At 38.1% G+C, this 26,916-nt stretch overlaps 1 protein-coding gene across 2 annotated transcripts in view; it reads right to left on the bottom strand.

The window, feature by feature from the left end:
• TBC1D4 (TBC1 domain family member 4) overlaps positions 1-26,916 on the bottom strand; it is a 222,129-nt gene that overhangs the window by 29,925 nt on the left and 165,288 nt on the right. Inside the window, exons 9-12 of one of the 2 annotated variants that reach the window (XM_027116075.1) lie at positions 20,099-20,173; positions 18,549-18,775; positions 16,603-16,767; positions 5,289-5,312 (exon numbers count right to left, since the gene is read on the bottom strand). In XM_027116075.1, the coding sequence (XP_026971876.1) occupies positions 5,289-5,312; positions 16,603-16,767; positions 18,549-18,775; positions 20,099-20,173 (491 nt within the window). The remainder of the gene's footprint in view (positions 1-5,288; positions 5,313-16,602; positions 16,768-18,548; positions 18,776-20,098; positions 20,174-26,916) is intronic. The other variant, XM_027116074.1, reaches the window with a different exon arrangement.

Genomic DNA, 26,916 nt, shown 5'->3' with positions numbered 1-26,916 from the left:
TTTGGGAAACAAACATACAGAAATGCTGGTCTGCTCTAAGAATTTCATTTTCTAGGAAAGAGCACGCTAAATTCTGCTGGGGCTATCTGCAAGAAAAGGTCATTATTTTTTAAAAAGGTCATTATGACTCAAACTTAACTTTTGAGACCAATTACGTTAGCAGCCAAAATACCATGCAATAACTGTTGCTGCTCGTGGTGGGAATATTTTGTTCTTTTAAGTTTTAAAGTCTCTGAGCTTTCCTGAGAGAATGATGAAGACAACAATATTTACACGTGGTGATACCAACAAGTGAAGGTGTGCAACTTCTGATGGAACCAAGAAGTGTTAGTAGTTAGGGCAGAAAGGAAACTCAGCTAAAAAAGCCACAACCCCACGTACGTACTCAGAGGAACTCACTAAGGCGAAGAAAATCAAAAGTCCGAAGAGCAATTCAGCCCTTCCCTGTCATCTTTGTATTTACTTTGTGTAGCCATACTCACCGTTATCAGGTAATTCAGTTATTTCTAATCTTGATCTATCTTTCTGGAACTACTGCTTCTAGATTAGCTAAATTAAGTTTAAGAAAGAGACGGAGCTTTGAGCTGCTACGCAGACAGCAAGTGACATACTGGATCATGATACTTCAGAAAGCTGTGATACACACATCGCAATACAGTAAAACCCACTTTGTTATGTATCCTGGATAAAGTTATAACCCTATTATGTGTCCACAGTTCACAGCTCTGCCATACTGAATGAATATATCCACCTTCCAATATATCCACCTTCCAATCCACCCTTTGGAAAGCATTAATTCAAGTATTTCGCTTTGGGGAACTACAATTCAAATGTTCTATATACAATAGTTATATCCTAAGAAACAAGTTTAACCTACCCTGTATCCTCGTTTCTGTAACACTATTTCACTGGCAGTTATGTGCTAAATGCCCAACTCAAGGATGTATTTCTAGCTCCTAGTGTAGCAACTGGCTATTAATAGCAAGCACTCAACAAATATCCATGGAATAAATTAATATTGTAAAACCATTAAAAACATTAACTCAGAAGGGTAAGTAAAATGGACAAAAAATATCGGCTAGGCTAACATGTCAGGAATAAATAAAAGATCTACCTTCTTAAAACCCTTTGTTGGTAGTCACAACTTTTTACGTTTTTCTTGCAAGAAGTTCTAATAGCTCTGTTTCCCAAAAGCACAGACTGAGGTGTCGATGGCACTGGTAGGTACTGACGATGACAATACTGGTAATAAACAACGTAAGGCATCTTTTTTCCAGATAGTGAAACAGCTATATAAGGGTATCTAATTTATAATTTAAGCCTAGAAAGCTAAGTGAAATACATATGTAGAAGCAACTATTTCAATGCCTCACAAGATAAGTGTTCAATAAATAGTAGTTTCTCTTGACTTTTTAGTACCTCTAACAACAAAAATAGAATAAACCAAACCTAAGGGTTCTGAAACTTTTATATCTTAATGCTGGAATTAAAACATCTTTTCCAATTCAGTGTTAATGACATATCAAGCATTTGGGTAGTACTAAATTGCCTGTAAAATATACAGTCTTGGGGGAAATAGGCTATAAAATTGGTGCATGGTGTACCCTTACATTAGCCCAATATTACAGATTTGAAAATTTCGTAACATCTAAAACTTTAAATCCTGAAATCTAAATAAATTGCCAAATGATACATTTTCTTCGTATGTCTGGAATTTAATGGCCAGTAACAAGCCAAAAATTAGCTGTCAAAATATAAGATAATGCTATACTAAAAGGAAGTACTTACACAACAGACCATTGACACTTTATCATGTACTAAAAAACGACATCCTGAAAAAGCAGTTTGGTGGCCAAGATAAGGCAAAAGCTGCCCTGCTTCATCCAAAGTCAGGGTCCAGATAAGGGTTTCAACAGTCAGTGCATATATGCAACTTACAGCAATTTACTTTTTGATTTACATTGAATCAGCAACCTGACATTCCTAAGGCAGTAATTTTAAGAATCAAAACCAAGTGAAACACTTCTGTGCATCAAAATTCTTACATCTCACGTTGGAAACTTTACTGGGCTGAGGGGGGAAACTTTTTGTTTTGTTTGTTTTTTGCTTCTTTACTACCACATTAGTTTTCACTTCAACTTCTCCTTTAACTAATCCTAGGCAAGCAAAATGTCCACCTTTTGAGTAAAAATAAAACAAAACAACGTGTGGCATTTATTGTAGTAATAATAAAGCAAATACAAAAAGACATACTATGTGCCAGGCATTTTTCAAAGCATTTTACAAGTATGAACTCATTTCAACCTCACAGCAACCCTATGGGGTAGATGGCACTACAATTCCCATTTTTAGTGAGGAAATTGAGGCAGAAAGAAGCTAAGTAATTTGCCCACAGTCTCTGGAATATAAGTAGAAGGGTCACGATTCAAACCCAGGCAGTCCAGAATACAGGCACTTAGGCTCTGTACTTTACTATGTCAATGTAAATACTCTTTGCATTAGTTCAGACAAAGCTCTATTGGTTCATAAAAATAAAGCTGTCAGGACTCACAGGATCCCCCGCATTTCTAGTGAAAAAAAATCAGTCTCTAATTAGCATTAAGTCTTTAGGTCAGTACTTCTCTTTCCATTTCTTAATGGAAGAATGTCATTTATTTTCACAGAGAAATAAGTTCAGAGTATTATTACATTACATGTTCATTTATGTAAATGTCTCACTTCGTTTTCTTTGCTTTTGAAATCATTGCATTCCAAAATGTAAACACTTTTTTATTTTTAAATAGGAAGACCAAATCAAAAACACATTAATATATATACCAACATACATTGGTAAATTAATTATCTTTACATTTTGTTAAATGATGAAGCAAATAAGAACCATTACCTTATTTTTTCAAATAATCTTTTCCCTCCTTCTTTTGTATTTTGGAATATCAATACATGCATTATAAAACTGTTTCCCAAGAGACATATCCAGGAAAAGTATTCTGTGCCAACATTACCTCTATGAAAATTTGTAAAATTAAAAATTAATAACTAGGAAGGAAATACAACATAGAGAATGTCCATCTATTTTTGTATTGGTATATTCTATATATACTTTCTATTACCAGTCACCAATTAATCAAGAACCACAATCCACGAACAGAAATGAGAGCTTTATAAGGGAAGAAAAAAATCCTCTTCTACGTGTATCACAGTGTAAGCTGGGAGGCACTTCCAAGTCCTTCTGGACACAGCATCTATCAAAAGCTACGGATATGATATGAACCTTCCCACAGAGCTTCAAGATAACTTTTTAATATATCCTTGACCAAGCAGTTATAGTCTTCAGCTATTACACTAACATTACACTTCTTATATTAACACAGAATTTTTAATGCATACTTACTAGCCTGCTTTAATAAAAATTAATAACAATAACACTGGACATGGCACAGAATGAAGGTGTTTTAGTGGCCACGCACAGGGACTCAACTTTAAGAAGGATGCAGTCATGTTTTATTTCCCACCAGGGCAACACACACACTTTTCACAAAGGTAAATAAACTCTTAGGCCAGGACCAGTTTTACAAGGCATTGTTCTGCGGGGCAGAAGCCCCCATCTCCCAACCCCCTTATTAGCACACATCTAAAACTACCAGTATCATGAAGTCCAAATAAATGTCTACAAGCTGATTGAATCTATATCTAAATCACAATGTATTACACTCAAGATAGAAACAAAACTTGATTAATGGCATAGCAACCATTTAACAGAAATCTGAAAAGGCTTTCTCTCTGTAAATACCTCAAGAAAGGTTACATGGAACAGCACAGTGTTGAAACTTGAGTTTCTTCCACAGGACCCATAGTACAATTTAACTCATAATTGCTTTAGGTGGACTAATAGTTTACCTAAGCCCTGGCTTCAGCTGGGTAAGAATCTGTCATCCTATGGAAAATCTTTACTAATTAAATAAAACTGAGAATGAGTTATTCTAGTGGAAACTAATACATAGCATCTGAGCTGAGTCAAAAGAGATAGATTAATCAAAGGGTAAAACAAAAAAAGAACAAAAACAAAGAATTTTATTTCCTAAACTCTACACTGAATGAAAAACAATTTAATTAAGTTTTTTGCATTGGAATTTAAAATATATCTGGGTAGCTCATTTGCGTACTCACATCCTTATAACCTAAGGTTATGAAAATGACATCAAGCAAGATATTAAACCTCCTTGGGGCTCAGTCTAACCCTATCTAAAATAAGGACATTATGGACCAGATGACTCCTAAGATAATACACAGACCTAATTCTATGTTTGTAGTAGAACCTAGAAAGACACACAGTAAAGCCTAACATTTCTGTTGGGCTTTAAAATGTAGATAAGAAATTATTATTGAAATGGTCTTACACCCAACCATTAAAAAAATGTAAGCCAATTACAAGTCTCAAACAAGTCACTTTTTATCTTATCAATGTGGCCAAAAAAATTTTTTTCCTTTGAATATCTCATTCTAGTCCAATCTTCGATACTGGATTTTACTCCCACTAGAAAGAAATCTAAATGTCAGTGGCCCCAAACAGGAAGATGCGGATATCTGTTTTCCATTGGGCTTGTGATATGAGCAAAGCATAGAAACTAGAACAAAGTAAAGAATAATCATTTTCAGTTAAGTTGTTCGTAGTGATTCTGGACATTTACCACAAAAAGCATATGGGTCAAGAGGAAGAAATGTCATCACAGACGTGGTCAGACTTCCATAACGAGGAAGTAGGTGTTTTCCTGTGTCCAGCCCAGTGGGAGGTCTGGAAGGCCTCAGCAGTGTCTCAAAGTAACCAGTGTGTCAGGAGTTAAGATGAACAGAAGTAAACTAATAATTCTCTTCAGTGAAAACCAGATTCGATTTTATGAGTATGTTTCTTTTAGGGTTCTGCTTTCTGCATCTTCTTGGGATTTGAAATAAACTCCTCTAATATACATATGTACCTCCAAACCAGCAAATTAACTTCCATTAGTTCAAAATTTTAATTAGTTTTTGATTGAAGGCCACAGCACAGTCCTAAAGAACTCAACATGGAATAGACTAGAAACAGGATTTCTATTTGCAATCAACCTTTTATATGATCATTCATGATCTTTGATTACACCAGGCGTCACATTTCCCCTACTATAGACCCTTCACAGCATTGGAAGGATGGCATGCATTCAGGAGACAGCCAAAACTGATTTTTAAATCAATGGTGATAATCAGTTGGAAGAATTAATAAATTTTTAAACAAAAATATTTAGGCCTCTAATCACCTTGATTCTAAAGCAGTGTCCCGTCTAGTACAACAGGAAAACAAGGAACAGCGTTAGCACAGAGAAAGAGAGAGGTCCCAAACCAGGATTTAGAAGAAAAAGGCATTCCCGTAAGACATGAATAAAGCACAGATAATTTCAATAATGTACCATAATGAGTGATTACACTATTTTTCTCAGTCAATATGAGAGAACTATAGAACCAAAACTACCACGAAGTACTTACCAGCAAAAATCTATTTTCTCCTTGAAAAGTTTTATAAGCAGAAGTAATGACTACCATTTGACCAATGAATTTCAATATAAATATTTTAAAAATATAGGCTTAAAAGCTAAGAAGCAATAATAAGGAGGAACAAAGATGCTTGTTTATAAAATGATATATTATATTTGATAAATGGATCTTATATAAATATACCATCTCATCATACACAATTATATTTTAGCTACTACACAATGAAATAACATTAAATTTTTAAGAATTAATTTGAAGGTAAAACCATCAATAAACCATGATATTAAAAAGATTTTGGCTTCTTTTTCTCAGCCTGCTTAAAAACAATAATCTACATGTTTTTAATAATTCTGAATCGTGGTCCTGGAGAAGAATGCCTAATCTGAATTTAAAATTTCAAATTAACATGCTCTTTAAATAGTATTTGTTAGCCTATGTGCTAACCTACCATATATCTTACTTGACTATGAATATTTAGAGATCCACTTTATGCATCTAATAAGATGTGAGTTATCCAAGTGAAAAGAAAATACCTGGTGTGGGAAGACACACAGTTAGCATCTCCCCACAACTAGGGCACCTGCGGCCACTGGTAGGGGACTCTGATGCCCAAGGAGACAGGAGGAACCCCAAAGTGAACTGGTAGGACGAAGGGGAACTGAGGGGGGAGGAGAAGTGGAGGCCAGACAGGATCGACACCCCTGAAGCTGGGGAGATCAGAAGAGGCAGGTGGGAGGGACTCTCAGGGAAGAGCAGGAAAAGAGCGGAGGGCAATCGCCTCACCCACTCGGGCCAGGGAGCCTGTTAAGCTGCCAAGCTGGTACCCCCCATCCAAAGCCCCATCCAGGCCGCGTGGGTCCTGGGGACATAGGAGGGAGGCCAGGGAGATCAGGAGAGGAGGCGGGAGGGGCCCTCCAGGAGGAACGGGACAGGAGTGGAGAGGTTGATTGCCCCACCCACTCGGGCCAGGGGAGCCTGCTGAGCTCCCAGGCTGGTCCTCTGCCCTCCAAGGCTCCCCAGCCCGGCCGAATTGGTCCTGGGGGCTTAGAAGTGAGGCCAAGGAGATCAGGAGAGGCAGGTGGGAGGATCCCACCGGGAGAAGTGGGAGAGGAGAGGAGGGCGTTTGCCCCGCCTACTCAAGCCCAGGAAGCCTGCTGGGCTCCCAGGTGAGGTCCCCTGCCCTCTGAGACCAGGGCTGGGGGGCACGCCTGGGCCCCTTCTGTTCCTTGAGCCTAAGCCCCACCCCCCACAGCTGCCAGGGCCTTTTCCAGCCCTGTGGGTCCTGAGCATTGGCCCCGCCCACCACTCAAACCTCTCCCTTGCTTAGGCCCCACCCTCCACAGCCAAGGCCTTCTCCCCGCTCCCCCACTCTTTTTTTCTTTTCCCTCCTCTTTTTTGCTATTGTGGTACTGATGTACCTTCTGGTTGTTGATTCATCTATATTTTTATATTCTTCCTAATGTATCTATCAGTTTCCCAGTCTAATTTTATTTTTTACTTCGTTATTGTTCTTTTTTTTTTTTTTTTTGCCACCCCAGGCATCTTGCAGGATCTTGGTTCACCAGCCCAGGGTCGGGTGGAAGCTCCTGCAGTGGGAGCTCCGAGTCCGAACCACTGGACTAACAGAGAACCTAAGACCCCAGGGAATATTCATCAGAGTGAGCTCTCATGGAGTTCCTCATTTCAGCACCAAGACCCAGCTCTACCCAACAGCCTAAAAACTCCAGTGCTGGAAGCCTCAGGCCAAACAACCAGCAAAACAGAAACAAAATCCCACTCATAAAAAAAAAAAAATTAGATGACAGAAAAATACCTCACAGATAAAGGAGCAAGGTAAAAACCTACAAGACCAAATAAATGAAGAGGAAATAGGCAATCTACCTGAAAAAGAATTCAGAGTAATGATAGTAAAAATGATCCAGAATCTCGGAAATAGAATGGAGTCATGGATTGAGAAAATACAAGAAATGTTTAACAAAGATCTAGAACTACAGAAGAAACAAACAGAGATGAACAACACAATAACTGCAATGAAAAATACACTAGAAGGAATCACTAACAGAATAACTGAGGCAGAAGAACGAATAAGTGAGCTGGAAGACAAAATGGTGGAAATAACTGCCACACAGCAGAATAAAAAAAAAATTATGAAAAAAAATTGAAGACAATCTCAGAGACCTCTGGGACAACACTAAACGCACCAACAATCGAATTATAGGGGTCCCAGAAGAAGAAGAGAAAAAGAAAGTGTCTGAGAAAATATATGAAGAGAGTATAGATGAAAACACCCCTAACATGGGAAAGGAAATAGTCACCCAAGTCCAGGAAGCACAGAGAGTCCCTTACAGGATAAACGCTAGGAAGAACACACCAAGACACATATTAATCAAAGTAACAAAAATTAAATTCAAAGAAAAAAATATTAAAAGCAGCAAGGGAAAAACAAAAAATAATATACAAAGGAATCCCATAAGGTTATCAGCTGATTTTTCAGCAGAAACTCTGCAGGTCAGAAGGGAGTGGCAGGATATACTTAAAGTGATGAAAGAGAAAAACCTACAACCAAATTACTCTACCCAGCAAGGATCTCATTTAGATTCGATGGAGAAGTCAAAAGCTTTCCAGACAAGCAAAAGCTAAAAGAATTCAGCACCACCAAACCAGCTCTATAACAAATGCTAAAGGAACTTCTCTAGGCGGGAAGCACAAGAGAAGGAAAAGACCCACAAAAAACAAACCCAAAACAGTTAAGCAAATGGTAATAGGAACATACATATTGATAATAACCTTGAATGTAAATGGATTAGATGTCCCAAACAAAAGACACAGACTGGCTGAATGGATACAAAAACAAGACCCATACCTATGGTGTCTACAAGACACCCACTTCAGACCTAGGGACACATACAGACTGAAAGTGAAGGGATGGAAAAAGATATTCCATGCAAATGGAAATCAAAAGAGAGCTGGAGTACCAATACTTGTATCAAATAAAAGAGACTTTAAAATAAAGACAGCTACAAGAGATATGGAGGGGCACTATATAATGATCAAGGGAATCAATCCAAGAAGAAGATATAAGAATTATAAATGTTTATGCACCCAACACAGGAGCACCTCAATACATAAGGCAAATGCTAACAACCATGAAAGGAGAAATCGACAGTAACATAATAATAGTAGGGGACTTTAACACCCCACTTACACCGATGGACAGATCACCCAAACAGAAAGTAAATAAAGAAACACAAGCTTTACATGACACAATAGACCAGATAGATATAACTGATATTTATAGAACATTCCACCCAAATGTGACAGAATACACTTTCTTCTCAAGTGCACATGGAACATCCTCCAGGATAGATCACATCTTGGGTCACATATCAAGCCACGGAAAATTTAAGAAAATTGAAATCGTATCAAGCATCTTTTCTAACCACAATGCTATGAGATTGGAGATCAATTACAGGAAAAAAAAAACTGTAAAAAATACAAATACATGGAGGCTAAACAGTGTGCTACTAAATAACCAAGAGATCACTGAAGAAATCAAAGAAGAAATTTTAAAATACATAGAAACAAATGACAATGAAAACACGATGACCCAAAACCTATGGGATGCAGCAAAAGCAGTTCTAAGAGGGAAGTTTATAGCAATACAATCTCACCTCAAGAAACAAGAAAAATCACAAATAAACAATCCAACCCTACACTGAAAACAACTGGAGTAAGAAGAACAAAGAAAACCCAAAGTCAGTAGAAGGAAAGAAACCATAAAGATCAAAGTGGAAAACAATGAAACAGAAATGAAGAAAACAGTAGCAAAGATCAATAAAATGAAAAGCTGGTTCTTTGAGAAAATAAACAAAATTGATAAACCCTCAGCCAGACTTATCAAGAAAAAAAGGGAGAGGGCACAAATCAATAAAATTAGAAATGAAAAAGGAGAAATCATAATTGACTGCAGAAATACAAAGGATTATAAGAGACTACTACAAACAACTCTATGCCAATAAAATGGACAACAACAAAGAAATGGACAAATTCTTGGAAAGGTACAATTTTCCAAGACTGAACAAGGAAGAATTAGAAAATACAAACAGACCTATCACAAGTAATGAAATTGAAGCTGTAAATAAAAATCTTCCAACAAACAGAAGTCCATGACCAGATGGCTTCACAGGCAAATTCAATCAAACATTGAGAGAACAGCTAACACTGATCCTTCTCAAACTCTTCCAAAAAATTGCAGAGGGAAAAACACTCCCAAATTCATTCTGCGAAGCCACTATCACACTGATTCTAAAACCAGAAAAAGCTATCACAAAAAAAGAAAATTATACAACAATATCACTGATGAACATAGATGCAAAAATCCTGAACAAGATACTAGCAAACAGAATCCAACAGCACATTAAAAGGATCATACACCATGATCTACTGGGATTTACCCCAGAGATGCATGGATTCTTCAATATATGCAAATCAATCAATATGATACACCACATTAACAAATTAAGGAATAAAAACTATATGATCATCCCAATAGATGCAGAAAAAGCTGTTGACAAAATTCAATACTCATTTATGATAAAAACTCTCCAGAAAATGAGCATAGAGGGAACGTCCCTCAACATAATAAAGGCCATATAGGACAAACCCACAGCAAGCATCCTACTCAACGGTGAAAACCTGAAAGCATTTCCTCTAAGAACAGGAACAAGACAAGGATGTCCACTCTCTCCACTCTTATTCAACATAGTTTTGGAAGTCCTAGCCACAGCAATCAGAGAAGAAAAAGAAATAAAAAGAATACAGGGCTTCCCTGGTGGCACAGTGGTTAAGAATCTGCCTGCCAATACAGGGGTCACGAGTTCGAGCCCTGAGCCGGGAAGATCCCACAGGCTGTGGAGCAACTAAGCCCGTGTGCCACAATTACTGAGCCTGTGCTATAGAGCCCACAAGCCACAACTACTGAGCCCGTGTGCTGCAACTACTGAAGCCTGTGCGCCTAGAGCCTGTGCTCCACAAGAGAAGCCACCGAAATGAGAAGCCTGCATGCCACAACTAGAGAAAGACTGTGCACAGCAACAAAGACCCAACACAGCCAAAAATAAAAATAAATTTTAAAAAAAGAATACAGGGGCTTCCCTGGTGGCACAGTGGTTGGGAGTCCGCCTGCTGATGCAGGGGGTGCGGGTTCGTGCCCTGGTCTGGGAGGATCCCACGTGCCACGGAGTGGCTGGGCCCGTGGGCCGTGGCCGCTGGGCCTGCACGTCTGGAGCCTGTGCTCTGCGGCGGGAGAGGCTACAGAAGTGAGAGGCCTGCGTACCACAAAAAAAAAAAAAAAAAAGAATACAAATTGGAAAAGAAGAAGTAAAACTGTCACTGTTTGCCGATAACATGATAGTGTACATAATAAATCCTAAAGATGCCACCAGAAAACTACTAGAACCAATCAATGAATTTGGTAAGGTTGCAGGATACAAAATTAATGCACAGAAATCTGTGGCATTCCTATACACCAACAATGAAAAATCAGAACGAGAAATTAAGGAAACACTCCCACTTAACACTGAAACAAAAAGAATAAAATACCTAGGAATAAACCTGCCTAAGGAGGCGAAAGACTTGTACTCAGAAAACCATAAAACACTGACGAAAGAAATCAAAGATGACATAAACAGATGGAGAAATATACCATGTTCTTGGATTGGAAGAATCAATATTGTGAAAATGACTATACTACCCAAAGCAATCTATAGATTCATTGCAATCCCTATCAAACTACCAATGGCATTCTTCACAGAATTAGAACAAAAAATTTTACAATTTGTATGGAAACACAAAGGACCCCGAATAGCCAAAGCCACCTTGAGAAAGAAAAACGGAGCTGGAGGAATCAGGCTCCCTGACTTCAAACTATACCATAAAGCTACAGTAATCAAGACAATATGGTGTTGACACAAAAACAGAAATACAGATCAATGGTACAGGATAGAAGGCCCAGAGATAAATCCATGCATACATGGGCACCTAATTTACGACAAAGGAGGCAAGAACATACAATGGAGAAAAGACAGCCTCTTCAATAAGTGGTGCTGGGAAAACTGGACAGCTACATGTAGAAGAATGAAATTAGAACACTACCTAACACCATACAAAAAAATAAACTCCAAATGGATTAAAGACTTAAATGTAAGACCAGGCACTATAAAACTCTTAGAGGAAAACAGAGGAAAAACACTCTTTGACATAAGCCACAGCAAGATCTTTTTTGACCCACCTCCTAAAGTAATGGAAATAAAAACAAAAATAAACAAATGGGACCCAATGAAACTTAAAAGCTTTTGCACAGCAAAGGAAACCATAAACAAGACAAAAAGGCAACCCTCAGAATGGGAGAAAATATTTGCAAACGAAACAACAGACAAAGGATTAATCTCCAAAATATACAAACAGCTTATGGCGCGCAATATCTAAAAAACAAACAATCCAGTTAAAAACTGGGTGGAAGACCTAAGCAGACATTTCACCAAGGAAGACATACAGATGGCCAAGAGGCACATGAAAACATGCTCAACATCATTAATTATTAGAGAAATACAAATCAAAACTATAATGAGGTATCACCTCATACTGGTCAGAATGGCCATTATCAAAAAATCTAGAAACAATAAATGCTGGAAAGGGTGTGGAGAAAAGGGAACTCTCCTGCACTGTTGGTGGGAATGCAAATTGATACAGCCACTATGGAAAACAGTATGGAGGTTCCTTAAAAAACTAAAAATAGAACTACCATATGACCCAGCAATCCCAGTACTGGGCATATACCCTGAGAAAACCATAATTCAAAAAGACACATGTACCACAATGCTCACTGCAGCTCTATTTACAATAGCCAGGACATGAAAGCAAACTAAGTGTCCATCGACAGATGAATGGATAAAGATGTGGCACGTATATACAATGGAATATTACTCAGCCATAAAAAGAAACGAAATTGAGTTATTTGTAGTGAGGTGGATGGACCTAGAGTCTGTCATACAGAGTGAAGTAAGTCAGAAAGAGAAAAACAAATACCGTCTGCTAACGCATATATATGGAATCTAAAAAAAAAAATGGTACTGATGAATCTAGTGGCAGGGCAGGAATAAAGAGGTAGACATAGAGAATGGACTTGAGGACATGGGGTGGGAGGGCAAAGCTGGGGCAAAGTGATAGTAGCATCCACATGTACACACTACCAAATGTAAAACAGTTGGCTGGTGGGAAGCAGCAGCATAGCACAGGGAGATCGGCTGGGTGCTTTGCGATGACCTAGAGGGGTGGGATAGGGAGGGTGGGAGGGAGGCTCAAGAGGGAGGGGATATGGGGACACGTGTATGCATATGGCTGATTCGCTTTGTTGTGCAACAGAAACTAACACAGTATTGTGAATCAATTATACTGCAATAAAGATCTATTAAAAAAAAAGAAAATTACATACCTTACTTGACTATGAATATTTAGAGATCCACTCTATGCATCTAATAAGATATGAGTTACCCAAGTGAAAAGAAAATTATATTTCATAGTTTTATGGACCTCCTTTCTATGCTGAATAGTTCTAGGTATCATGGTAATTGTGTGCATATGATGTTTTCTCTGAAACCAGTAATAATGAGAGATGTAGAGTTCAGAAATTGCCGACATAAAACCACACTCTTGAATATCCTCATTCTTAGGAAATTCACACTAAAGTATTCAGAGTAAAAGGACATGATATCTGCAACCTACTCACAAATGGCTTAGAATAAAAAACTATATGCATATATATATATATGTATGTATGTATGTATACATGTAAACAGACTGATAAAGCAAATGTTAAAAGTTGATGAATCTGGAGAAAGAGTTAGCAGTTCTCCATAATATTTTTGCAACTCTCCTGTAAATTTGGAATCGTTTCACAATACCAATTTTTTAAAAACTCTCTCCAAGATTCTAACTAGTAAATTTATGTCTAAGTGACTTACTAATTGAAATAAACCTATTAAGAGTGAATTTTGTCCAATAATTTTACTACTGTGTAGATAGTCATCAATAATGCATGGGTATGTACCACTATAGGCATGTATAATAATATCCAGGAAGGGTACACTTTAAAACCCAAAAGACTAGAAATAACCCACATGTCCACTGGCAAATGAATGCACTGTGATACAGTAAATGAAATACTATCCAGCAATAAAAATGAATGAACTGAAGTGCACATAAAAATAGGAATGAATCTCATAAATTAATTTAGGTGAAGGAAGCCAGATATAAAAGAACTTATGCTGTATCATTCCATTTATAGAAAGTTCAAAACCAGGCAACACTAAACTATGGTATTTGAGGTCAGGATGTGGGGTAGAGATTCGGTGGGAACATGTGAGGAGCTGAAGGTGTGCTGGTAGCATTCCATGTATTGACTAGGTTGGGGTGATGTGGGATGTTCACTCTGTGATAATCCATGGAGCTGGATGCTTAAGATTAGTGTACTTTTTTTTTTTTTTTTCCGGTATAGTTTTTAGTGATTAGTGTACTTTTTAATGAAAAATGTTAAGTGTCTTTTTGGTTTATTGATTCTATGCTGTCAAATTACAAAGCAGCATACAAAAAGTAAACAAAAACATGCCAGAAATTGATCTCTGATTTTTAGAACTTCTCAGAGACAAGAGAACACTACAAAGTACAGAAAATACGATGATTTTTAATGATCCTATAAATTTAAAAGTTCTCCACATGTTTAAATATAGCATTTCAAATAAGATCACTGCAAAGTTAATTTTTTTTCAATACAAAACTAAATATTTGGACTTCCCTGGTGGCGCAGTGGTTGAGAGTCCACCTGCCGATGCAGGGGACGCGGGTTCGTGCCCTGGTCCAGGAAGATCCCACATACCGCTGAGCAGCTGGACCTGTGGGCCATGGCCGCTGAACCTGCGTGTCCGGAGCCTGTGCTCCGCAATGGGAGAGACCACAGCAGTGAGAGGTCTGCGTACCACAAAAAAAAAAAACCAAAAAACCAACAACTAAATATTTGTCCTCTGACCTCAATATCCTCCTATTAGAATGAGGCACAGAAGGCTTAAGGGATGCTAGGCACAAGAATGATACATACATCTAGGCAGAAACTACCGAAGATGAACATATAACCATACATTAAAAACTATAAATAATCTTTTTTTTAAAAGTCACTGCTTTTGTACTCTATAACCTATTCACAGCTAGTCTTTGACCTTCTTATGGCTGTTCCTAATTGTCACCTCAGGCATGGTTCTATTTCTGGAAGGAAACAGGGATTCTCCAGATGTTCACTTTAACATAACAACAGGAAATTGCAGATGGGTGTCATTGAAAGCACCGTATTCTTAATAAGTAGTACTATGGAGATGAGGCAAACTGACATTTTTATATGTGTACATCCTCAGTTCTCTAAATTCATTGCATATTCCATATACATTATGCTATTTTTATGGCTATCTTCTTTTAAATCTTCTCCCATAAGGTTGTCGCTGAAAAACTCTTTAAAATTGTCTTCATCAACTTTCTTCGCTAGCAATTCAATGTTTCAACATAATTTTGTACTAATTCAGAGGAAGGTTCAGATTCAAAATTTTATTAATCCAATATTAATCATCTTTCTTGGGATGAAAAAAATGGACACACATGGACAAAAGATATTCAGGGATAATTCAAGGGTTAACTAGTTACTGTGGGTTACCTAATTATATGCTAACTTTTTGGATTCCCTAAGTCTAAAAGAAAGGAGGTCAAAAGAATACCCAAGAAGATTTTAGTGGCACACAGGCTAGTTGATAGCATGTATTCCTCTCCCTGACTGCAAAAATTGCCAATTATCGAACAATAGAAACAACCCAAATATCCATCAGCAAGAGAGTGGATAAATTCTGGTGTATTAAATGGAATACTATACAGCAATAAAAATGAATGGCTCAAGCTACACATAAAAATAGGAATGAGGGCTTCCCTGGTGGCGCAGTGGTTGAGAGTCCGCCTGCCGATGCAGGGGACGCGGGTTCGTGCCCCGGTCTGGGAAGATCCCACATGCCGCGGAGCAGCTGGGCCCGTGAGCCACTGCCGCCGAGCCTGCGCGTCCGGAGCCTGTTGCTCCACAAGGGGAGAGGCCACAACAGGGAGAGGCCCATGTACCGCAAAAAAAAAAAAAAAAAAAGGAATGAATCTCAGAAGCTTCTAAGCCAACAACAACCCCTTGAGAAGAATTCCCAAGTTAATCCACCCCATTCCAAAGGCTAGAATATCCCACTGAGAATTTGCAATGATCAGTAAGATTTCATAATTTCAAAAAATTTTAAAGGCAATTCTTAAAAAATCACTATATTTAATTTTGTGTAGCTATAAGAGCAAGGAATAAGATTGAATAGGCTACACGTTTTCGATTCTGGGGACAAAAAACAAAGCAAAATCAAATATCTACAAGATTCAAGAGCTCCCTCATGTTGTCTGAAAGAGTTGCTATCGACATGATCCTCTACCCATTATGTGTCTTACACTGAGATTCAGAAAAGAAGGTCTATGTCATTGAAAAAATCAGAGAAACGTCTAGGAAATATTCTATATACTTAAAAATAAAGATATATCATATCCATTACTTTAGCATAGTTGTTTAAATCAGTGGCTTTTGGGTTCCATAAGATATGTCCAGAGAAGCTAAGAACAAAAGGCCTGATCAGGGGAGGTTTGCTTAGTATGTGTTAGCACCAGGTCTTGCCCCAAACAAAACAAGGCTTAGACTCTGGGGCCAAAGGCAAAGAAACACACAAACAGTACAAAAAAAATAATCCCTAAAGTAAGATAATCATGTCATCAAAAAGCTCTGAAACACTGGTTTTAAAAGTTTTCTTCAAATTAATTGGAAATGAAACCAATATATTAGAAACAGGTTAGAACAAGCACAACATACGGATGCATTCATGTCACTCTAAAGTTAATTAGCCACTTCTTAGTAACATATCAGTATATCACTGCAGAAAATGTTGCTTTGCAAACAAAGGACACTGATCTCACCTGATTTCATTTTCATACTGTGGGGACAGTCTACCTGAATTCTGGTAAAAGCTTTTCAGGAAAGAGGGGGCAGTGACGGAAGGGGCAGAGAAGGAAGTGTGAAGACTTGGAAGACTGGAGGAAGAATTACTCTCCTTGTGCATGCGCCGAACTGATGAAAAGATGCTGGGTACAGAAAATACAGCAAATTCGTCTTAATTTACATTTTGGCACAATCTTCATTCACTATGAAATAGCACATACACAGGTTCTCGCTATTAATGTAATCAGGGCTGAATTTATATGGAAAAAAACTTATATGCATGCAGTTCTCTATTAGATGACTGTGACCTAGTTCATTGTCCACAAACTGAATTCCTCATCTATGCAGCGTGTCTAAGCATATGTGTTTGTCTCTAAAAAGCTCTTAACAATTTTAGGACAAAAAGTGTTTGTTTTGACACGCAAAAGGTACTTCAAGGGGGAAAAGTAGGAAAGCACAAATAATTACAGGAAACAAGTTCCAGAAGGAAAAACTGATTATCAGTAGTTCAAAGACTTAATTATTTTAAAGATATAAACCCTTCTAAAAATTTAAGAACAACATGTTTGGTTGTTGGAAGTCATCATAATCATAATACCTTTGGCTTAACAAACGTTAATGTCCATGTTCTTTTCTTGCAGCCTGTGGAATTGTGCAGCCATGGTTTTATCTGAATCCCTAAATCTACAAAGTTTTTTTTCCAGAAGATTCTTTTCATAGCAAGTTTTTACCATGATATAAATAGCATCTTTTCATATGGACAGAAATTCTTTGAGCATATACTTTATGAAATGTGGAAAACATAAGGAAAAACAGACATCATTAATAGTTTAAAATAATTAATGTTTTAAATTCTTGAAAATAATTTTTCCTGGAAAAAGAGACTTAATGTCTTGGGTAAATATAAATGATCATTAAAAATTTTCATATATACATGAATACTTAATCCTTTTTCATAAAAGAAAATCTGAGGATAATTAGTTCTATTAATGTACTTTATTTTTATATATCCTAAATGTTTTATTTTTAATATCAAATTATTCAAAAAACAACAATCAGCATTCAATTGCATCCTTAAAAGAAATGCTAGTAAATTTGATAACAACTAATATAAAAATTAATCTTCTTTTTACTTAGAGTTCTGTTTTTGTTTTTGTTTTTCTCTCTGACTGGAACTCCTATCAGACCGTTTCCTGAACCAAACTCATAGGTAACGAAGAAAAACAAAATTAGTTCTAGGATATAAATTCTGATTTGTACTACACGGTAAGAAGTATAATCATTCTACAATTCCAAATTTACCCCCTTTATTATCTCTTACCAAATGCCAAATGATTTTGTTAAATATTTTTTAAATACCATGCAAGATAGTTTCTAATGGATACCTCCTGTCAATTATGGTATATGTATTCTTCTTTGTAAATATCACTTTATTCTAGATAAAATTTTTAACAATTTTCACATTTGGCTTTAATTTATTATGAAATAAAACACAGCCAATTTTTACCTCATGTATAAAGGTAATGTAGGTGATTTTTTTAACCCCTGTGCTTACAGGAAGTTCTGCTATGTTATCTGCAAATTTGCTGACTGTTTCATGAAAGCCATCGTCAAAGAGACACTGAGGAACATGCGTTGTCAGAGGTTTTTCAGACAAAACAACTGCCTGATATCTTGTTTTCTCCATTTTTCTGGGGAAAAAAAAAATATATTTCCATCCAAAATGCTTTAACTCTTCTCTTTCGGGGTGCCTTAAAGCTTGCCCGTTTCCCTTAGTAACGAAGGTTTTTATAATTCCATTTATTTTTCTGAAAACTAAATGTTGGCTACAGCATGAAGTCACAATAACTCTTGACTCCACGGTGGTCAGAAGAGAGTGACAGGAGAATTTTGTTCCAGCTTCTGGAGAGAGGTTTGGACTCACCTGCACTGTTCGCTGGAGCTATGCCTCAGAAGAGGGGAGCGAAGCCCGTGAGCCTTCCCATCCTGTAAATTCAGCTTTCTCTTCGTGCTGGAAGGTGGGTGGCTGAACGTGTGGGCCCGTCTTCGAAACTGCGGGGAGTCGGAATCCTCTTCAGGGAACGTCTGCCAAGCTGAGGACAGTGGGGAAGCTGGTGGGGTCCCTGGCGGGGAGTCTCCTGGGGAGCAGTCCTGAAACGCAAGAAGTCAGGCCTTTCTTTCCTACACCGATCATGGCAGACCTGCTCAGAAGCAGAGCTCAACCGTGACAGGGTGCCTCTTCTTCCTCCTGAGTCATGACAAACTGTTGTAGCTTTTTTTTGTTTTTTGTTTTTTTTTACTCAAACCACGCTGAAGGCTGATCACTATCGCCACAACCCATTTCTTCTGATAAGCAGCTGTAAGACAGCATCCGTAAAGGTAGGCCAGAAAGTGAAAGGGATGATAAGAAGAGGTATTCTTTCCCCTAACCCTTTGTGGTAAAATGCTCTACAGCTACTGTACTGTTCTCACTGTTGCCAGAAAGATGAAAAGAAATCCTGACTGAAAGAGGGTGGAGTCTGTATTTACGTATCTACTGATTTCCGTGACATATCGGTTGCATGTTTCCTGTACTGTCAAAACAATATCACAACGCTTAAGTGTCCAAGTCTCACGGCAAAGATTTCAGGAAAATAAAATAAAGCCTGTTAAGTATCTTCCCTCACCATGGATGCTTCTATCTAACTACGTGTTCCCTGAGGTAAAAATGTTTTAAAAGACACGAAAAACAGGAAATGAATGAAAAGTGAGCTATGCCAGAATGCCTCTCATATTGCATGGGTAGACATCATAAATCTTTCAATTTAGACAAGTATGCTGTTTATACTTTCCAGAACAGGCTCCACTGTTGAAATGTTTAGCTTGATAAACTTTGGTTAGGGCTAATCGACTCATAACTGGACTAAGTCCTCAATTCTACCAACAGAAAGTTTAGTGAACATATTTTAATATTTTTCCATTAAAAAAAATAGGTTGCATTTGCCTCAGCTTACATGTTACAGGAAACAGGAAACCAAACCTACTGAGAATTGTCTATGAGATAAAGAAGAGCCTAATGTTGCAGTTAAAAGGGTTAAATATGGGGGAGGGGGAAGTAATAAGAGGAGAGAACAAAAGATAAAAAGATCACTGTATAAGTGCAATAATCATACGGCTCCTTTTTCTATGGCCTTGGATCAACAGTTGCTCAAATATTGTCCCCCAAAGTATTCTATCTCCAAACAGTAAAAAGCCTGACAGAGCAGAGTCAGACAGCAAGGGATGTGTTCTGTCCCAGCAAGAGAAATCCTCAGTTGAATAAAGAGCAACATGCTAATAGCCAGAATCTTCTTTAAAATAATAAAGGCTCAAATAGTTACTTTTTAGAAGTCATAAAGAGTTCATAACAAAATAACTAAGCACGCATATTATCATATTAGTGTTGGTTTTTACCAAGTTGCAATAGTAGGCAAAAAGGAAGCTCTGCTTAGATACCTTCTCTGAAGCAACACTGTTGGATCGTTCAAAGCTGTCCACACTTCCAAGCCGACCTCTCATTCTGTTAGCTCCCTGAGTGAAGAGAATAAAATTCAATCGTTCATAGGGTTTGAATTTTTACTTGAAAACTATAAAAGGCAGTTGCCTCTTCATGTCAGCATTACATTGATCCTTTTGGGGTTCAATCAAATTTGTTGGCAGTATTAACAGCCATTCCAGCATGGCAAAGAGAACTGTCTGCAATCTACTTCCATTACTTCTAAATCATCCATTAGATAACCAGATATTCAGACCAAGCTTACTGAAGTGACTTTGGCTACAAAGTCAAACATTATTCACCCATAACATCAGTGAGAGTCCCATGAACTTGGTGTCACATACAGATAAACACCCATGTGGAAAGTACAGCACAAAAAACCACAACAGTTATAAAAGAAAATGGTTTAATACATACAACCTCCCTACAACCTAGATCATAATTTACATTATAGGATTATAATAAACACAGGTTTAAAAAAGAAAACTGCATCCTAAAATGTATGGATTTAGCTTCATTCATTATTCCATAATGCAAAACTACTTCAATAAAGTCTCTCTAGAAGATTAGATAAAAGTCCGCTTCAATAATGGTGAATTGGTTCTCAATTTTCTTTTCACACAGTTCTTTGGTGATGATCTAAGTAAATAACCAAAGGGATCATCTCATCTATTTCTCTCTATACTTCATGTAGGAAGAAACTGAAGCCAAGTATTGAAGGAAAGAAGATGGAAAGGCTGGTTAGGAACCACATCACATAGAAGGTCTTAAGAGACAAAATACAGACTAAGATGTTCTATATAACTCTAAAACACATGGGAAAGTTCTAAAAAGAATAACTAGAAATACGTCAAGTCAGTGTGACAGTGATGCTCCACAATGAAAAAACGCACAATATTTTCATAGCACTTTACAATTTTAAAGTGTGTCTCCAAACATTTCTTGGGTTTAATGGGGGGGGGGTTAAGTTTCATTTTAATTTTTAATCAAGGTGATACCTACACAAAGTTTCAAAAGTCAAACTGTGCTACCAAACTTATGATGTTAAGTGGCAATCACCAGCCCCCTCCTTCACATGCTGAATCCCATTCCCCAAAAGCAAACACTTGAAATTACTTATATCAATGCTTCTGTTATTCAACTTACATTCCTATTCCTTAATCTTTCCATTTTAGGCACTATCCATTGACTTCCTACTCTGGAAGATGAGACTTTAGGATTCTTACTTCATTACCCATCCCCATACACACTTCTCTCTTCCCCTCTTCTCTCAGTAGAGTTATACCACGTGTCGGTTAAACCAATATTTTGTGCTTAGATTTTTACGACCTTGTAAATACTGTTTGCACATTTTACTACTAATACAACTCACATCTTGTACAATTTGTTCTTCATAGAGTTAACAACTACCTCAGTAATCACCAGTTTATTACTACTAATTTATTTATCATTAATCTATTACCAATAAATCTCAATATGGTCAAACATTACATAATCCATTAATTGCATATTTCTTTTTTTGAGCTACCCATTTTGGAGATCTCTGTCTTCCTGCCCCAGTCTGGACTGGTAGCAATTTAGGTTTGCTGAATAGATGTTTCCAGTATTATCCTTCACCATCAACCTAGAAATTTCCTTTGATGCTATTCTATGTTGGAATTTCTGCTTCTTTGAGCCCATGTCTTCCTCTTTTTTAGTTTACTTCCTCATTTTGGTGGATACTCCAGGTGCTTTCTGAGAACAGGAGACTTGGAAGTAAATTATTTTTTCATTTACATGTCTGTAAGTGTCTTTGTTCTATGCTTATATTTTATTAATAGTTAGGCTGAATATACAATTCTGCCTGGAAACGTGCCTTCAGAATATGTAAACATTGCTCAACTGTCTTTCGGTACAGAAGTCGAATGTCATTGTGATTCCTGAGCTGTATGTGTGCCCTGCTATTTCTCTCTGGAAGAGAATCTAAGGCAGTCTTTCTATTGTGCAACTTCAGAGCCCACTACATTTTGAAACATGTCCATCAGCTCTAAGAAAACTTTTAAATGATTTCTTTGAAAATTTCTGCATGCATTTTCTTTCTGGAATGCCTACCATTTGGCTTTTGGATCTCCAGATAACTTTTAACCTCGTTCTCTTGTTTTCTATTTCTTTGTCATTTTGCTTTACTTTCCGGAAGTTTTTTTTCAACACTAGTTTCCTAGCCTTCTACTGAATTTTTCTTTTTATGTCCACCGTCAGAAAGTTGTAGGAGTTCTTTCCTGTTCTCCATGGACTCTTATATTTATGGTATCTTACCTTGTTTCATAGAAGCAATATTTATTCTTATCTATGTATATCAATTATAGTTTTCTATTTCCGGTGGCTCCCTAAATAACAACTATATCAATCATAAAACAAATAGCTGCATCTATACTACTGAATGCTTACCACGTGCCATGTACTATGTTAAATATTTTACCATGCATTACCCCCTGCATTCCCACAACAGTTCTAATGAAGAAGGTATAGTTTTTTGGCTCAACTTTACAGATAAGGAGACTGAAGTTCTTACAGATTAGGTTGCCAATGTTTACACAGTTCAAGGACAGAGCAGCAATTTGAATTCAGGGAGTACAACTTTAAAGTGAGGTTCTTGAGCTCTCACTCCATACTACCTCCTGAATAGAGAGCTTTGTGAAAAGTAGAATTACAAATAAAACCAATTAACCTACATTGGTTAAGGGTTATTTTGCAAATGTCCCAGAACTTGATGAAGGCTCTTTTAGTTCTTCAGTTCTATACTATAACCTGACATACTTCCAGCAATAAACCACACATTTAGCTGATAAATTAGTGGGTTCGTGTGTGTGGAAAAGAAAAATGGGCCATGTTGCTTTCTGTTATTTTTTAGCTGCTACTTACATGCCAACCTGCCTGGTTATCTCAAACAGGTTATTTGGTCACAATAGAGAAAGCAGTCAGATGGATATCAAACAACTTCCATCGTTAGAAAAAACTTAGATGACACATATTACTCATAGGAGTGTTTTATCTATGAGTTTTTCTTACACACAAAGAAAAATAAACCTACTTTAAAATTATAGTCTACCAAAATCATTAATTTACACACTTCAACAAGTGAGGACAATGGCTAATACTCTGAAGAGAAAGTGAAATGAGGACTTACTCTTCTTTTTTTTATAAATTTATTTATTTTTGGCTGTGTTGGGTCTTCGCGGCTGTGCGCGGGCTTTCTCTAGCTATGGTGAGCGGGGGCTACTCTTCATTGGGGTGCGCGAGTTTCTCACTGCGGTAGCTTCTCTTGTCACGGAGCATGGGCTCTAGGTGCACGGGCTTCAGTAGTTGTGGCTCGAGGGCTCTAGAGCGCAGGCTCAGTAGTTGTGGCACACAGGATTAGTTGCTCCACAGCATGTGGCATCTTCCAGGATCAGGGCTCGAACCCGTGTCTCCTGCATTGGCAGGTGGATTCTTGATCACTGCACCACCAGGGAAGTCCCTTGATGACCGTTTTCTAATGACTTACACTTTATATTAGTGAATATTTCTCTTTTAGAACTATAAACATATATTAATAAATATATTAGGAAATGTTCCTCTTTTGGAAAGCTTCAATTTAAGAAAAAGCAACAGGGACTTCCCTGGTGGTGCAGTGGTTAAGAATCCACCTGCAAATGCAGGCGACATGGGTTCGAGCCCTGGTCTGGGAAGATCCCACATGCTGTAGAGCAACTAAGCCCATGCGCCACAACTACTGCGCCTACGAGCCATGTCTACTGAAGCCCGCATGCCTAGAGCCCATGCTCCGCAATGAGAAGCCTGCACACGGTAACAAAGAGTAGCCCCCACTCACCGCAACTGGAGAAAGCCTGCGCACAGCAACGAAGACCCAACGCAGCCAAAATAAATTAATTAATTAATTTAAAAAAAAAAAAAAGAAAAAGCAACAAACAACCAGAATACAAGACTCTGTCTTTTCACCTTTGCGCAGATAGCTTTTTCAGTTTAACTATATTATGATTTGGTAATGCATGTGTCAAGCCTCTTGCCTTGGACCCACTTTTTAATTGCTAATTAGCTAAGCTTTAAAGCATTTAAAAAATGTATCCTATTTCATAAACAACTATAGTTAGTTAAATAAAATATTCTGACTTTTAAAAATAGCAGCAGTTATGAGCCAAACTATGACTGGAGTGTCAATTTTCTCCTATGTCACTCAGAGAGAAAAAAATAAACTGACAAGTTTCAGAAGTACGCAAAAACCCTTTACTATGTAACCTTTGATACAACATGGGTAGCTGCCAACCTTCTCAAGAAGTCCATTCTGCTGCATATGGTGCAAGTAAGACCTTGTTAGGCCTAAGGCCTTGTTAGGTCACGTAATTTGTGGTCCTTACCAGCACTTTGGGACACAAAAGCTACAGTATCCACCTTGACCAAAACAGGTTAGCAGTGCCCTTGCTGAAAAGTCATTATAGCCATACAAAGCTATGTAAGCAGTACTTCAAAGTCAGCCGTGCACGTACTGTGCAGAATGCCAAGGTACTCAGTGGGATAAAGAGCGTCACACTCTAAATACCCTTGTGTCCTTTTATAAATGACAGAGGTTTCAGAGCTTACCACTGCTGTATGTACCAGCTCATACCTACAGTGTGATATTTTCCTAATATACTGACATTACACCCTCACGGTAATATGACCTAAGCAGGTATGAGTATGCCCGTTTCACAAGTGGGGAAACAATGGCTTAGAAAAGGTAAATAATTTGTAAATAAAGGTAAATAAATATAAAACCTGCTAGGGCCAGATCTGGAAATCGGATCCTCTGACCACCTACGTAAACGATCTTTCTACTAAAATTCTCACTGAACACCACAGGAGAGAGGGAAAAAAGGAGGGAGGGAAGGAATGAGCGAGAAAGAAAGAACATAACTGATTTATAAATTTTGAAGATGAGGAGGTAGGAAAAGGTTATGAAAAGTTGCATTAACACACTTCCGACAAATCTTCTAGAGGCTCTTTTCCTAAATTCTGTTTTCTGCTAATAAAATAATAGCATTGTCAACTGACCATGCTTGCTGCAAGGCTTTTGTTAGAATTAACAAGAATCTCAGTCAACAACAGAAATTACCCATAAAAGTATTTTGAGTTCTAGCAAAGAAATAAAAATAAGAACACCAGACATCACAAGTCACTGTGTCCCAATGTACTACTGCACTTGACTTTCTTGCTTTTAACACTTTTGAAGATAACAGGCAGTTATTTTGTAGACTGTATCTCAGTGTGGGTTTGTTGATGTTTCCTCAAGATTAGATTCAGGTACTGCCCCTTTGGCAGGAATACCACAGAAGTGCCACTGTGTTCTTTGTATCAGTGGCACAGGATTTCAATTTGTCCCATTGCTGAAGATGTTCAATTTGATCATTTGATTAAGGTGGTGCCTGCCAGCTGTTTCCACTGTAAAGTTACTGTTTTCCCCTTTGTACTTAATAGGTATTAATTCTACCCCGTAAGTATCCTGAGCATGATCAAATTTCCAATGTATTAATTTATTTTTCCTATCAGAATAGACTTATAGTTTCCTATCTTATACAACAAGTCACTATCTGTTGCTATCATTTATTTTGATACTCATTGTCTCAGATGTCACCAGTGGAAGCCCTTCAAGGTTTTTATGTCTTTGTGACATCCTGTTACCTTTCTTTGAGTATTCCCTTACTATCTAGAACACCACGATGCTCTGGACTTACCTTCTACATTCCCTATAGTTCTGGAACTAGCCATTTCTCCCAGGATCATGGTTCCTTCTTAAAGAATGATATATAGAAACCAAAATCTGAGTGCCAGGGCTTCCCTGGTGGCGCAGTGGTTGAGAGTCCGCCTGTCGATGCAGGGGACACGGGTTTGTGCCCCGGTCTGGGAAGATCCCACATGCCGCGGAGCGGCTGGGCCCATGAGCCATGGCCGCTGAGCCTGCGCACCCAGAGCCTGTGCTCCGCAATGGGAGAGGCCACAACAGTGAGAGGCCTGCGTACCGCAAAAAAATAAAAAATAAGAAAAAAATCTGAGTGCCAGACCTAAAATCTGGGTCATCCAACCAGGTTTAATTTATTATCTGGCACGTATAGGAAAGCTGTTCTCAGCTCCTATCAGTGGACAAAGTCAGGGACCGTAGGTACACATTTACTGACACACGCATATATTAACACATATACATTACATAGAACATAATACATGTAATTCTATTGCTCAAAATAGAAAACCAAGATTCCATACTGCTACCTCTGAGTTGAATCCAACAATACAGAACTCATTCTAGTTTCCTTCCCTTTCATATTTGTAATTCCCTTCTCCCAGAATCCCACTACCCTTAAACATTTACATATTTGATCAGTTCCCTGTGTGTAACCCACCTCCACAATTGACACCTCACACTCTCCTCACGCCACTCAGGCTCCAGCCTCCCCACCCATGGGCGCCATCCTTGTATTGGGCGCCTTGAATGCTTTCTCCCCTCCACTCTGGCTCTGAGCCATCCCTCTGCAGGATGTCCTCTTCACCGGCTCTCACTCCACTTCCAGAAACCAGATTGTCCCCGTAGGCTGACACCCTCCTCACCGCACTCTGGTGTCCACATGCTGCACTGGGTCACCCCCATACAGAGCAACCCATACAGGCTCTGTCCCCCTGTGCTGAGCCACTGTGGCTTCCCTGCCTTACAGACCCGAGCCATCTACATTGCTGTGTCTCGTCTAATAGCGTTAGGAGTGAATTGCTCAGG

The sequence above is a fragment of the Aethalodelphis obliquidens genome, unplaced genomic scaffold (assembly GCF_003676395.1).
Source record: "Aethalodelphis obliquidens isolate GAN/ISIS:26980383/991018 unplaced genomic scaffold, ASM367639v1 scaffold15, whole genome shotgun sequence".
NCBI classification, from domain to species: Eukaryota; Metazoa; Chordata; class Mammalia; order Artiodactyla; family Delphinidae; genus Aethalodelphis; species Aethalodelphis obliquidens.
The sequence above is the reverse complement of the archived record's forward strand: the minus strand, read 5'-3'. Positions and strand labels throughout refer to the sequence as shown.